The sequence below is a fragment of the Branchiostoma belcheri genome, unplaced genomic scaffold (assembly GCF_001625305.1).
Source record: "Branchiostoma belcheri isolate BF01 breed outbred unplaced genomic scaffold, Haploidv18h27 scaffold80, whole genome shotgun sequence".
Lineage (NCBI taxonomy): Eukaryota > Metazoa > Chordata > Leptocardii > Amphioxiformes > Branchiostomatidae > Branchiostoma > Branchiostoma belcheri.
In genome coordinates this window covers 431343-445976 of record NW_017804465.1, presented here as the reverse complement: position 1 = coordinate 445976, position 14634 = coordinate 431343, and the positions used below count along the sequence as shown (strand labels likewise).

Here is a 14634-nt window from a genome sequence, read left to right as displayed (position 1 = left end):
ACATTATGTAGCAAGTGACAAGACAGAGTTGGATGGGCTGGTCACCATATGTGTATATGAATGTGATTAGAAGAAGAAACAGAGCAGTTATAACAATGTAGTTTGATGAGCTTGCCCATGTGAAGGTACTTGCCTTACAAATCTTACCTTAAGGTTTCTAGTTACTAGCTGTTTCCCCATGTTTCCTTCAGAGGGCCTGCTGACATCAGGCCATGATGTGAGTGATGGAGGTCTGGTCACCTGTCTCCTGGAGATGGCGTTCGCTGGGAACTACGGGCTGGATGTCAACATCACAGCAGACAACAAAGGTGGGGAAATGACTAAGTCTTTATGTATCTATAACTGCCATTGTTTGTTTATTTAGAATCTCCAATAGTAGTACAAAAATGTACATCATTTGCTAGCCAGCCTTCCTGGAGTCTATTTGTATTACTCCCAGACAAGTGTATAAAACACAAATACAATACTATTACAGTGAGCAGTGGACCATAGGTTGCAGACTCTAATCCACTGCTCACTGATTCATGTGTGTCATCTGCATGACGTGACGTCACAGAAGCAGTGTATTGCTCATTCATTGACCAAGACTGGAGTTATACAGTCAAAAATGTGATGTGCAAGTCCAGTTTCTTATTTTCAAAATTCAAACTTGCTCCTGTCCCCCTGCAGCCAGCCCAGTGTCTGTGTTGTTTGCTGAGGAGCTGGGGCTGGTGTTAGAGACGAGTGTGGAGCAGGCGGACGGGGTGGTGACCAGGTTCACACAGGCGGGCGTGTCCTGTCAGCGCATCGGACACTCCCTGGGGGAAGGCACAGATGCAGAGGTTTGTTTGTTTTGTTTCACATAACTGTTAAACCATGTTTAAGAGGAACACACCATTTTTTTTACAGTTAGTGTAAGCTGTTTAAATCCTGACTATAAGGTTTGAACCACTCACACTGGGAAGGACCCGAACTCTTTTCAATTAGGCGATGACATCTTAAATGTACAATTGTCATGTATGTGAGGTGTGGCTCTCCTTTAACACAGAACCTCTGCTTTACATCTTGTCTGAGAGGACATCCCTAACCAAAGCTAGGTCAAGTGAGGAAATAGGTGTTAAGTGTCTTTCCTAAGAGCGCAACACTGTAGCCTATATATAGCTATCAAAGATACAAGCCCAGGCTCTTCAACAACTGTAGCCACTTTGCCACCTAGTTATGTTTACCCTGTTTTTTTATGGGGATTTCAACCCATACTTATGATCAAGAAGACTGCATGTAGGTTTGCTAATGACTACTAGAGACCATGGCATGCTAATACACAAATCTTGGTATATTTTTCTTTCTGTTCAGGTAAAAATCTCGGTGAATGGCACGGAAGTGCTGAAGGACAAAATGGCCGCCCTCCGAGACGTCTGGGAAGAGACTAGCTTCCAGCTGGAGAGGCTGCAGACCAATCCCCAGTGTGTGGCTGAGGAGGAGGCTGGGCTCCGGGCTAGGAAGGCCCCGCCCTACAAGCTGACCTTTGACCCATCAGACACGCCCCAGCCACAGGTTTCCGTCAACGGGTCAGCCAACTCACAAGGTCGTCCAATCAGTGATTACATGAGACTTGGGATACTGGTGCAAGCTTTGGTGTTTAATTATGTTTTCTGAAATTTCCACAATTCTGGCTTGCACCAGATTTTTACTTAATTTTGAGATGATTACAAGTGTGCTAGCATGATGTACAACTGTACATGTAACATAGGCTTGATTTTGTGGATGACATCCTTTGGAGAGGTTAGATGTAATATATGGGAGTGAGGGAACCAAAAGATTGGAATCATCATGAAAACTGGATACCTAAATTTCATTTTTTTAAATTGGACAAAATCAGTGTCACTACTGATGGGTCTTTCCTCTTGCAATCAAAGGGAAGAAAATACAAATTAGAAGGAAAAACATTTTGATATCAGTTACTATGATCTGTGTGTCATCCAGAAAATCACATTTGTGTGGTCTTTTAACCATCTCCCTGCTGTCTAATAGAGAACTGGTAGCCAAACAGCTACTTCAGTGTGCATAAGGGTTAATCTGGTAGAGGACACTGCTTTAACAATTAACATAGTTCTCTATTCCCTCTTGTTTTCAGAGAGCCGACCGAAGGTTGCTGTGATCAGAGAAGAGGGCAGTAATGGGGACAGGGAGATGGTGTCTGCCTTCCACATGGCAGGCTTCCAGGTGTGGGACGTCAACATGCAGGACCTGTGTACCGGCAAGGTCACCTTGGAGAGTTTCCGGGGGGTCGTGTTCGTGGGAGGATTCAGCTATGCCGACGTCATGGGGTCTGCTAAAGGTAGGAATGGGATTATCAGTTTTTATGTCAACTTGTGCAGAAGGAAAACATATTTTTCCGTTTCTTCTTTTTCTGTAAACGTACTGTATTAAGGTCAGTGACCTGTACCAGATGTCTGTAACCATGGTAACTGGTGCTGTAGCAATGTGATGCTTTTCATACTTTACTCAAAGTGTTCTCAAAATCCAGTTAGCAACAGGTGTTCTCTAAGTACTGTCCAAGGATTGCATGTTGCTAAAATTGAAATTTTCTGGATAACAGTGTGGCGTCCGTGTGGTGTAGTGGATAGAGCGTCGGACTGTCAAGCGGGGAGACCCAGGTTCAATCCCCAGGGTTGGACCCAGACGTTGCGCCCTTGGGAAAGGCACTTAACACACATTTTCCCCCCTCAGGTAGAGGGATCCTGGGCCCTACTAGGGTTTGGGTTGGTGTTAGGAAGAGCATCCAGCCGTAAAAATCTTGCTTCAAAAAAAGACTTGTACTTGGTACAAGCACGTCTAACCCCCGGTTGAGGAAAAATGACGTTAAATTCGGTTAAAAAATTTAAAAAATAACGGTATTTCAATTCTGTTTGTTCCAGGCTGGGCGGCCACGCTACTGTTTAACCCGACGGTCCGTGCCCAGTTCAGCGCCTTCAGGGCTCGCAGCGACACCTTCAGCCTGGGCATCTGTAACGGCTGCCAGCTGATGGGGCTGCTGGGATGGGTGGCCCCGGACCATGGACAAGTCATAATGGATGGCTCAGGTATGCAGGGATCTCCAACATGTCGGCAGAACGTACTACCCCTGTGGGAAACCCAGATTTTTCATGGTTTTAGTAGGATGTTTGGTCTATTTTGAATGTAATATTTTTTCTGACACAACATTTGAAAACTACAGATGATATCATCCTTAAATATGCAAATGCTACCTTAAATGACACTGCCGAAGTACTATTAACAATAAATTTCTGGTTTTGCACGTACAGGCACAGTACGTTCTTCTGACATGCTGGGCTCTCCTAAAGAATGGACCACATTGAATTTGTAATTGACAGGGTTTTTTATTATTGTCAATATTTTCTCTTGTGACCATAGACCATTGTTTCCTGATTTTATGATCTCACAGATACCCCTGAATGAGGAAACGTTGTACAATTAGTTTTCCAACATTGACATTGAAAAAAAAAGTGTCCTCATGCAAGTTTTACTCTTAAACAGTATATTGTATACATTTTGTAAGTTGGATCAATAGAGACAGCCAAAGTCTGATAAAAAAAGGAAGGAAAAAAAGATTATCCCGACTTACCAACCCTAATGTTTTCAGGAACACAACATTTTTCCCTAGGCCTCACGATACCGCAACTTTAGTCACAAACATTGATTCTCAACTGTACTGTGTTTTGTTTTGATCAGGGGATCAGTCCAGCCCTCAGCAAGGCGTGTTCCTGGCTTACAACGTGTCGGAGCGTTTTGAGTCCCGCTTTGTCACCGTGGCGATCGAGGAGAGCCCCGCCCTGATGCTGAAGGGCATGGAGGGGTCGACTCTGGGTATCTGGGTAGCACATGGGGAAGGTAAGGCTGGTCTTATACTAGTACATGTATTTCTGTTGAAAGAAGTTAGACGAAACAAAAAGGTAAGGTTCAAAAGCCTACCATAACATGTTAAATACATATTTACACCTGTTTTATATCAGTTTATACAATATTCATGTAAATGACAATGAATGAAGTACCTGTATTGCATATTCATGCCCAAATGCAGTACTCTCGTTTACTACTACTAAGAAATACATGTAGGGATACTACTCTTACACCTGGGTCTGACCTTTGTTTGACCTTGACCTGGGTTAGTGCAAATCCTATGTTTCCCTCTATGTTGTGTTCTTATGATCCGTCATAAGTAGTGGTAAGATACTGATTCAGATGTGTCAAAAAGAGATTCCAACGTTCCAGTGTGTCTGCATTTGGAGTAACATTGTGTTGTTTACTGACTCTCTCTTGTTTACTGTAAAGATGGCACATTGTGATGTAGCCTTTGCTTGATTTATTGATTGATTGAATGATTGATGGATTGATTGAACGCAGGTCGGATGCTGTTCAAGAACGACGCCATTAGGTCAGAGGTCGAGCAGAACCACCTCACACCGCTACGCTACGTTGATGATGATGGAAAGCCTACCACGGCGTATCCCCTCAACCCCAACGGATCGCCCAATGGCCTGGCAGCGCTGTGTTCGCCCGACGGCCGCCATCTTGCCATGATGCCACACCCCGAGCGCTGCACGCTCACCTGGCAGTGGCCCTGGATGCCACAAGACTGGCACCAGTCAATCAAAACATCGCCATGGTTACGAATGTTCCAAAATGCCTATGTGTGGTGCATGGAAAATCAGTAAACACAGACAATTAGTGGACCAAAAGAGATCTCTTTTCTGTTACTTTCACTGGCTGACGGAGAAAAAACTATAAATACCAAATGTTGTTGAAAACCTTCCCACTATTTATCTTTTTGTACGTAAAAGATGTCTTATACAGCAAGTTGGCAGCACGTACTGCACAAAAAATGCACAAAACCTGGATTTTTCATGGTTTTTGTTAGATGTTAGGGTTAACTTTGCATCAGAATTTTGCCTGTTGCAGACCATCTTTTCTGATACAACAGATAGGATGTCATCCTTTAATACACAGATATGACCTAAAATGAGATGTTTTCCCTTAGTGCTATGCACAATACATTTCACGCAGGTGCAGTGCGTTCTGCCGATGTGCTGTCCTATACAGAAAAGCAGGCTACAAGTATGTGATGGGTAATTTGGGGGAGAAAAGTAAACATGGCTGACCGATTTACTTGTTGTAAATGTTGGTGATGATTTGGCTCAACTTTTTGGCACATAGAAAAGAAAAACAGGCCAATTCTGGTAGAACCAGTGGTCATGTCAAATTTGATGTTATCCAAAATGTTGGCTGTTGTGGAGCTGAAAGGTAGATCATGTCAGTATCTAGATGTGCCTGTGTGATTTTTGATAGTATAGTTTGTAGTAATGCTGCTACATTGCAATCCTGACATTATAGCTTGATTTTGTGGGAAATAGTAAGATTAGGCTGCCTATCACAATAAAGATATTTACACTGGTAAAAGGGCTTTCATGTTTTCGTGGTGTCTTTAATGATGTGAAAGAACTTCCCAATGCATGCATGTTACAAGGTTGTTTTTATTTTACCCCAAACATATCCTTCTTGCAAATGATAGTACTGTTATGCAGAAATTTTAAAGGATGCAAGAAGGTGCCATGTTTTTCCTGTTTTCTCATACCACACTTTTAGCCAACAAGCAATAGAAGGCAAGTCTACAGCACAAACATGACTGGTCTGGACATGTACTGTTTTTTGGGGGGCGGGGGAGGAGGGTATTTCTTATTATGTGAACTTATATTAATTTTCACACAAATTTTTTGATGCAATAAGTTCCCATGTTTTCAAGCAAAAAAATCATTTCTAGAATTTGGCAAGCCTATGCCAGACTGTCGGGTTTGTGGGGGGTGGGGTGGTATTTCTCATTGTGTAAACTTTTCCCACTAATTGTTGACTTTGACTTTGTAACGCAGACCTAGCTGCTTCCATGTGGAACCAGTTGTCCTGTTGTGCTGACGACAGATTGACATTCCACGTGTTTCTTATCTCTGAGAAAGGCGCTGGTATGTTTTCTTCTTACGATAACATCACATTTTAAAGCGTGGAAGGTCCTCACTCCAACCATTATGTCATTCAATGTCATTGATTGAAAGATCAGATTACAAACCGAGGTGACAGTATCGTGTTTCCTACTCCAAAACCAACAGTATTTAGACGTGTGACTGCAAGAAAAATTGAGAAGCTGGCTTACCTCAAGCCATCTAGTCTACAAAAATGTTGAGTCTACATAAATTATTTATCCATCTTAGCAACCTTGAGTGCTCATCCTCATAAAGAGTGAGAGAGGAGATTATTAATATTCATAAAGTCAAAATCCTGTTTATCCCACGACATCCACTTACTTTCATCCCTGTTTACATCGCTGGCCTTCCCACGGTGTTCAAAAATGTGATGTAGCTGTTCTTTTTGTTCATGACCAATTGTACCTGAGGAACCGTGTGCCTGTGGGGCCCAGGTATAGGGCTTGTATGGAAGGGGCCACGTGTACAGTACACTCGCACAAAGAAGCGCAAAACAAACCAAAAACAAAATGCAACCGTTGCTCAGTATGCTAGCAGGATTGCTGTGCACATGCCTGAAGGCACAAGAAAACCAGTGCTATCTGTGATTCCGTATGCTCCGAATTTCTGTGATGTAAGAGGAGAGGTTTTACCTTGAGCAGAGCCCAGTTTGACAAAACCAAACAGAGTCGTAGCCTGAAGCAAGGTCGTTACAAATCAGCAAAAAGGCACTGGAGGGTAAAAGTGTTATGTTTTATGTTAATTGCAAACCAGACCTGGCATGCCTCCTGTCTCTTCTACTTAGCTTTAGGGTTGCATGTTTGGCACAGACAACAGCATCATCTCCAGATGGGAGAACCAGCATTGACAGTGTTTTAAAAATAATAGGGATAGAGTGAAGCCATAGTGGCTGTTACTGACATTTCAAAGTCCTGATGTGCACAACAGTGGTTGTATACAGTAAGCCTGAGGAACAATTGCAAATATTTTGTGTTGAGAGATCCTGGTGGTGAAGTCACCCTATGACATCGACCTGTTGACGAGGCATAAATCAGTTACAGTAGATGTGTGTGTGACACCAGGTGGACACTACTGTACAGAGAGGAGACAGTGCTACACCACTGGGCCCGATAGCATCCTACCCTTGAAAACAAGCAGGGAAAGGCTGCAAAACTTTTTTGCATGTTTGCAACATTCCATGGATGTTCGTGCTAAGACTTATCAATCCATAGCTCCGTCTTGCGACAGGAAGTTTTGAAGAGTGATTTCGGTTTGTGGAGCTGGAGACAGGACAGTGCTGGAAGCACGTTGGCGCCGTGCCACATGAAGGTTCACAAGGCCAGGCCTAAATGAGGTAGGAAGCCGCTCTATGTAGTCTTGTCTCTTTCAAGTACAGATTAATTTAAAGCAGGGACAGACAACCTATAATGAGGCCAAATTTCCCACAAGTTCTTTCACCACTTTGTTGGCTGTAAGCCATGCTGACTGCTGGTAATTGCGGTACAGAAGTCCTTGGATCCTGCAATTTTCTACTCATTGCTCTCTTAGAGCTGTAAACATTTTACTTCACAGTAAGTGTGTGATTCGTGTGCAACTCTCAGCCTTGGTTCTAAGCTCTAGGCTACATTGATTGTGCATCTCTTTTGACCTTTCAATTATTTTTGGAGTGGCTGGTCTAACTAGAATGTTCGCTTTCTTTTGACCTCCAGGGGACATAGGAGCAACCGTTCAATCCATCCGACCATGATGTTTGCGACTCAAGTGTTTGTTTTCCTGGTGGTTTCTGGTCTTTTTGTGAGGATCAGAGGCCAGACGACTGAGCAGGTGGGTATAGAATATCTTGTTTCAAGGTCAAGTTGAGTTTCCTTGACATTGTAGGCATCACTGGTGTGGTTACAAGCCATTTTCCTGTCCTAGTGTGTGGTATTGCACAGGGACACTAGTGACATTTACCCTGACATGTATGTTTTTATCCTACTTTGCCTATAAACCTCCTTAAAACAGAGGTTTAGGCTTCAGCTTTTTATGTCTTTTATCCCCAATATGTATTTTTTTGTCTGGCTTTCTTTTTTGTGTTGGTATCTTTTTTGCCAGTCAAATGGTGGCGCATTGGATACTGCCCCTGCCAATTTGATACTGTCTTGCCAAGTTAATACTGTTTTGCAACCAGAGATCCATTTTGAAGATCATATAAACCATCCAAAGTATATATAGCAAAGATAGCTCCTTGGGTCAGTAGCTATATAGAAAGATCCAGGATTTTCTCTTTATACATGTATTTGTGTTCCCACACTGTTATCTAACACTGGTAGACTTAATTGAGCACTGAACAAAAACTTGTGACGTGCAGAGATAATTGGCATATTAGCGGATTGATTTGACAGGCACTCTTAAGGCTTCATTTTGTTCAAGCTTCTACAAGTTCTTGTTTGTTTAATCCCTCCCCAGAAATTTGTATCTTTCTGTCAAGGTGAAATGTAATTTGTACTGGTCAGGCTTGAATAGGGGAGCAAAATTTGAAGTTCTTCTTTTAGTCCCCAGTACTTTCTGTAGACTGTATCTTTCTGTCAATGTGAAGCATAGTTTGTAACGTTGAAGTTAGAATAGTGCCAGAGCAAATTTTGAGGTCCCTATGAGGTAACCTGGGTTGACATAGGTGTGCTTTGTTGCTTCAACAAACTAGCATACATGTAGTTTGTAATGTTGAGGCTAGAATAGTGCCAGGGCAAATTTTGAGGTCCTTGATATGACTTGCCAATTTGATAGTCTTGCAACCACCTAATTTGGTTGGAGATTATAGAAACCATCCAAAGTATAGCAAAGATTGCTCCCCTGGTCAGTAGCTACGGTATATCCATAGATACAGGATATAGAAAGATACAAAGTTCTAGAGATTAAACAAACAAGAACTTGTTAGAAGCTTGAACAAAATGAAGCCGTGACAGTGCCTGTCATTTCAATTCACTAATATGTCGCTTTGTTGTACTTGATAAAGGTTCCCACGCTGTTATATAACACCTGTAGAATTAATTGAGCACCGAACAAAAACTTGTGACGTGCAATGAAATAATTGGTATATATTCTACTGGTGTTATATAACAGCGTGGGAACCTTTATCAAGTACAACAAAGCGATTTTAGCGAATTGAAATGACAGGCACTGTCACGGCTTCATTTTGTTCAAGCTTCTACAAGTTCTTGTTTGTTTAATCTCCAGAACTTTGTATCTTTCTGTCAAGGTGAAATGTAATTTGTACTGTTCAGGCTTGAATAGGGGAGCAAATTTTGATTTAATGGACACTCTTGGTCTTGATTTTGCTCAAGATTTTAACAAGTTCTTCTTTTAGTCCCCAGCACTTTGTATCTTTCTGTCAATGTGAAGCATAGTTTGTAACGTTGCGGCTAGAATAGGGCCAGAGCAAAGTTTGAGGTCCTATAAGGAATCTGAGCCAAAATCGATTATGTAACTCCAGGATTTGGCTATCCTTTGCCAAGACTTATTTCTGAAGGTTCAATACATGTCTCATTTCTTAGCTTGTGTTACACAATCCCTCACTGTCAGTGGAAGGGCTGTTAGAAGTGTGATGTAGCCAGGCATGGCCACACAAATCTACCCTCTACCAGGCTTCAGAAGCGACTGGAAAGAGTAAACATTAGCCAGACAGATATGCTCGTTTAGTGGACCAACTCTACTGGTATGTTATCTGTCTATTTCACCAATTTCTACTCTTTGCAGCTGATTCTGAAGCCTGGTAGAGGCTAACACAAATCTTGTATCTCTTGTTCTTCACCTGAAAGTTTGAGACAAAACACCTAGTATGAAATGGACCCTGACGTTGTACAAGTTTTGCAAAAACCTTCTATGTTATGGGTACATAGCTGTCTTACTCCATAATTATGATACCGATTGTAATGCTCTGGTACTTTTTATAATTCAAGCATATTATTCCTACTTTGGTTGTCAGAATGATGAATTTGTAAAGCGATAAAATCGCATTAAAAAACTATACATTTGGATGGCCGATGACTTATCTGTGTTCACAACATGGGCTAAATGGAAAAGAGCCAAGCCAAACCCTGGGTACAGCAATCTCTCTTTTTAATATGTAGACATTTCGTAACCTTTCATTTCCTAAAATCCATTTGTAGAACACAATGCACCATTCAAAGGTATCAAACATTCATGAGATAATGTACGATGTATGTGGGCGTAGGTAGCCTACATGCGCCTCTACTCTACAAGCAGAGGTTTAAAATGTGTCTCATTTTTGACGTGTTTCCAGCATTTTTATCAGGCTTTCTTTTTGTACTGGCAAAAAAAGCCTGATAAAAATGCCTGAAACACACCGAAAACAAGCCAAAGCCTATACCTTGAGAGTAAGGTCCCTAACACAAGCTGTTCTTGGCAAGTTATTCTGCCTATTTCAGGATTACACAACAAAATCAAACTTGTGTATCAAGATACTTCATCAACTGACAGAATCATGGAGTTTTAACATTGATAATATGTAACAAATGGCAACTCCCTTATTCCTAACTCTGGTTGTTTTAGATCTAACCTTACTTTAACCTTCTTCCTGCTGCCTAACTCCATAACCAATACAAATCTTGGGCACCAGGTTACCTCACTAGGGAGAAGGTTAAGTAAATATAGGGGAATTCACTTTTGCCAAACCTGTAATTCAGATATGCACGCATCATTGCACAATAGACAAACTGGTCTGTACATACTGCTCTGTAAGCCTTTTGCCACACCTACATGTATATGATAGATCATATGCTCTGCATTTATACAATGACTGAATGGCTCTTTTTGTGCATCATACAATATTGATGTTTTCTCCTTGCTTAGGTCAAATACAAACTGTGTGTATGTGCATTAAGTGGAAACTTGTGCTGATGACTAAGCAAGAAAATGCCTCACAATTAAACTTATCATTAAAATCATGCTTTTGTCTTTACATATCAGACGAAATGTGAGTCTGAACGTTTCAAGGCTTCCATAGCAACAGAATTTCAAGGGACTTTTGACAGTGCATATGGCACAACCATGCACTATACTGCAACAATTTATATACATATATACAGTATAATAGCTTCTTACATTTAGTGTATAAAAGCCATGTAAACTACAAATGCTGCATGGTATCATTGCTCATAAACAGACATGGAAGTTGATGATAATAATATGGATGGTTTCTTCCATATTATATTTCTTTCAAACTACTCTTTTCAAAGTAGCAAGGCTGTATTTCTATAAAAATGTATTCTGATAGTACTGAACTACAGTCATACTGTCTGATACAGGTGTGTGGAAATTGGGTTGATAACAGCAATAGGCAAACAGTTTGCAGGTTGCAGTTCTTGCTGATTGGCTATTGACATGATTGGATCACACACCTGGTACCAGCTAATACTTTATTATAAGTATCATTCCAAGTCTTCATCAAGTTCATGTACTGGTATTTATAGCTATCAGCTTGCAGCTAATGTCTTCACTATCTTTGTACATCACATTACAAGGGCAAGACTACAATCACACTGTGTAGAAATCACTTCAAGTGTACATAAAACCATTTTCAAATTTAACTTAAACTAATAGTACTCTAGTATTGGTCTTGAAGACATTACTACATGACAATCCAATACTAATAGATTAATTCTGTACAAATAGAAACTTGCCCTTACCCTGTACATTAGAATCACAACAAACCTGTATGATGTTATTGATATGATTACATGCCAACACGAACATTTTTGTACTAGCATTGAGCACAATCTTCTCCATAAAATCTCAGCATAGGCGTAAAAGTGTAAGTTGGAGATTAACATGGGTTACAATATGTGCTACAAAGTATTATACAATATATTAAGACAAGCTACTTCCTAAATATTGCTAATTCTTTTGAAGACTGTGCCGTACTACCAGCCTGAGTCCCAGGCGGGGCGAACTCTGCTCGAGGATTTGGGTCTGGGTTTGGTTGTGTGTAGCGGAGACCCCATGTCTGCGCCTGAGCTGGTTGTGGGCCCAGTTCTTAGTCTACTAGCTCCGGCAGACAGGGGCCTCCTGGCCCGTACTGGTGTCGGCGTCTTGCTCTTGGAGATGTTACCGAAGTACCTTCGCTGCTGGTCAAAGTTCCCGAGAAGCTCATGGCGCGACATGCCCGGGGTGGGTCTGGCGGTCTCTAGCCTCCGCAACATAGCCAGGTTTTCCCTCTCAATCCTCTGCTGGTCGCGCATACGGTTCAGCGCGGTGTGGTAAATCCTCGCTGAACTGTTCCCGTCCCTCCTTCCTCCGCGAGAACGGGTGGAGGAAACGCTGGACGTAGACGCCCGGCTCATGCGACTCGACGTGCTGCTCGCACTCATGGGACGCTTCTGCTTCTTCTTGATTATCTCGTTGAGAAGGCGATGGTTTTCCAGCTCGATCCTCCTGACTTCGTCGTTACTGAACGTCATGTTCCTACGCTGGCCTGCTGTAGTTGGCGTGCCAGATGCTGATCTTGGCCTTCTCTCCATATCAAGCACTGCCGCAAGCAATCTGTTAAGTTCCATTGTGTCCGAGTCATCGGTGAGAAGTAATGGGTCTTCTGTACCCTCACCAACATGGTTGTCATCTCCTTCTTTGAAGCGTACATCTTTGTGCATGGGCCTCTCCTGGCCCTGCCGGTCTACACCTATTGTCTTCACCTGCCTTTTGCCGGTAACACCTGGATTTCTCCTGTGTCTGTGGTTGTCACGAGAGGCACCGGAGGTGGTCTGGTGGTGGTGGTGACGCACTTGGGCTTGACTTTCCGCGGTTGCTACGCCCTTCTGGGATTTTCTGCGTAACTCCGGGCTGAGGTTGGGGGAGGAAAGCGGGGACACGTCGGTGACACTGTCCGAGCTTCGCGAGCTAGATCGTGACCTAGATCGCGAAGTGGACGGCTTCCTCCCCCTAGAACTACTGCGAGAGCTCGACCTACTTCTCGGGGATTCTACGGGAGAGTCCGAATCGGGAGAAATCTCTCGGCTAGGTTTGGTGTGCTTGCTCGCGGCGCTGCCCATAGTTTTGTTGCTGCTGGGCTGTTTACCGTGGCTAGGCGTTGTCGTTCTGCTTCTACGTTGTTCCCCAGCACCGGTGTCGCTCTCGCTGCCGCCGCCCTCCCCCTCCGACTCAAACTCATCCGAGCTGTAGCTCCCCGACGATCGCGGGGAGCCCGTGGGGATCTTAGCGGTGATTTTGACGCTGCTCCCGCTCCTTACACTGTTCTGGTCGCCTGGTACATTCCTACCTCTGCCATCCTCCCGATCCGCAGTTTTCTGTGGCGTCGAAGCATCTCTGGGCACAGGGGAAACGGAACGATGCGACGTGCTATTCACTTCAAAGAAATCGAAGTCCACATCACCACTCAGATCATCTTCTTCCATGGTGATATTTGTCAAACAGGATTAAAATCCACTCCTAGAATGACTGAATGGCGTGATAAAGATAATGAGGTGTCACTCTGTGGTCCAAAAGCGCGATGCTCACGTCCAGTTTGAATCAGATCAAAAATGGCAGGTCAGCCCGCCGCCGCACGAACGAACGTCTGTTTAGACGCGTAACCTGGCCAAACGTGACGTCACGATCCCTTGTGACCTCACCGGTGCCAAACAATGCATTGGACGGAACCACTTTTCTACGGGGCCGTATTGGATGCAAAGTGTAATTTACGTACCGAAACGGCCCCCAAATCTATGTACTTGTAAAGGATAGTAACTTACATTATAAGAAATTTGTATAGGTTATTGTATTATTAGCTTATTACATGGTGAATGATTGTTATTTTGTTATGTTCCACTCTTCATAACCCAACCCAACATTCAAGTGGAATAGTCTGTTGGCCTCGTTTCCGTTTTCACTGCGTATAATATTTTGGCGACGCCTACAGAGCGGAGACTTTGTTACTTGAAATGGTAGTCAAAGGTTGCTTTTCTGGCGCGAGAGAGCGAAGATTACAAATATCTGCAAGTAAAAACGAATGAGCGGCAGTGAGGAAATATTTCCTCTAGCTGTATCACTAGCTTCCCTTATAAGAGGTTCTTATTCTAGTTAGAGGAGCAGTTTGAAACTGTGCAACCCAATTTTCTATTGTTCAGTCAACGACCAGGGGGGGAAATGATACTATCCCATCATCCTTTGCAATACACATCCCACAACACGTGTCCCAGATGGCTGACTGTCAGCACCAGGCATATAGTCCTGTCATGTTTCCTTAAAAGTGCAGCAATGGCAACATTTTGACCAGTAATTTTTGGTTCTTTGAATTATCAAAGGACTCAAGTAGTGTATCAGGCTATCTGACTTTTGTAACTTATGTACAACTTCTTACATTGTGTCTTAAACATTTATGCAAACATTTGCTTCAAAAATGGTGCTCAAACTTCACCAAACTAAAGTGCTTTTCTACAAACTCTGTTGATTGGTGATATTATACATCTTGTGCATCAGAAAACCCCAAATGCACCAAAAAGCACCCATGGGAAACGGAAGAAAATATTATATTTGATATTATTTATGTAATAATCATCAACAAATGCAATTTTCTTCCGTTTCCCATGCAGCAGCTTGGTGTTGGCAGGAGGAAAGGAGCGATGCAGAGTTGGAAGAAACAATAGCATTA

At 42.7% G+C, this 14634-nt stretch overlaps 3 protein-coding genes across 3 annotated transcripts in view; 2 read left to right on the top strand and 1 right to left on the bottom strand.

Moving 5' to 3' along the window:
* LOC109486500 (phosphoribosylformylglycinamidine synthase-like) overlaps nt 1–5499 on the top strand; it is a 36228-nt gene extending 30729 nt beyond the window's left edge. Inside the window, exons 18-24 of the mRNA XM_019790336.1 lie at nt 192–308; nt 670–821; nt 1333–1564; nt 2114–2317; nt 2898–3062; nt 3712–3870; nt 4384–5499. Of these exons, the coding sequence (XP_019645895.1) occupies nt 192–308; nt 670–821; nt 1333–1564; nt 2114–2317; nt 2898–3062; nt 3712–3870; nt 4384–4694 (1340 nt within the window). The 3' untranslated portion in view covers nt 4695–5499. The remainder of the gene's footprint in view (nt 1–191; nt 309–669; nt 822–1332; nt 1565–2113; nt 2318–2897; nt 3063–3711; nt 3871–4383) is intronic.
* A 2214-nt stretch (nt 5500–7713) lies between these two features.
* LOC109486440 overlaps nt 7714–14634 on the top strand; it is a 13415-nt gene continuing 6494 nt past the window's right edge. The window contains exon 1 of the mRNA XM_019790271.1: nt 7714–7814. Within this exon, the coding sequence (XP_019645830.1) occupies nt 7734–7814 (81 nt within the window). The 5' untranslated portion in view covers nt 7714–7733. The remainder of the gene's footprint in view (nt 7815–14634) is intronic.
* LOC109486491 (cilia- and flagella-associated protein 97-like) lies at nt 10065–13603 on the bottom strand. The gene has a single exon (XM_019790326.1). It carries the CDS (start codon nt 13397–13399, stop codon nt 11912–11914), a length of 1488 nt encoding a protein of 495 aa, XP_019645885.1. The 5' UTR covers nt 13400–13603; the 3' UTR covers nt 10065–11911.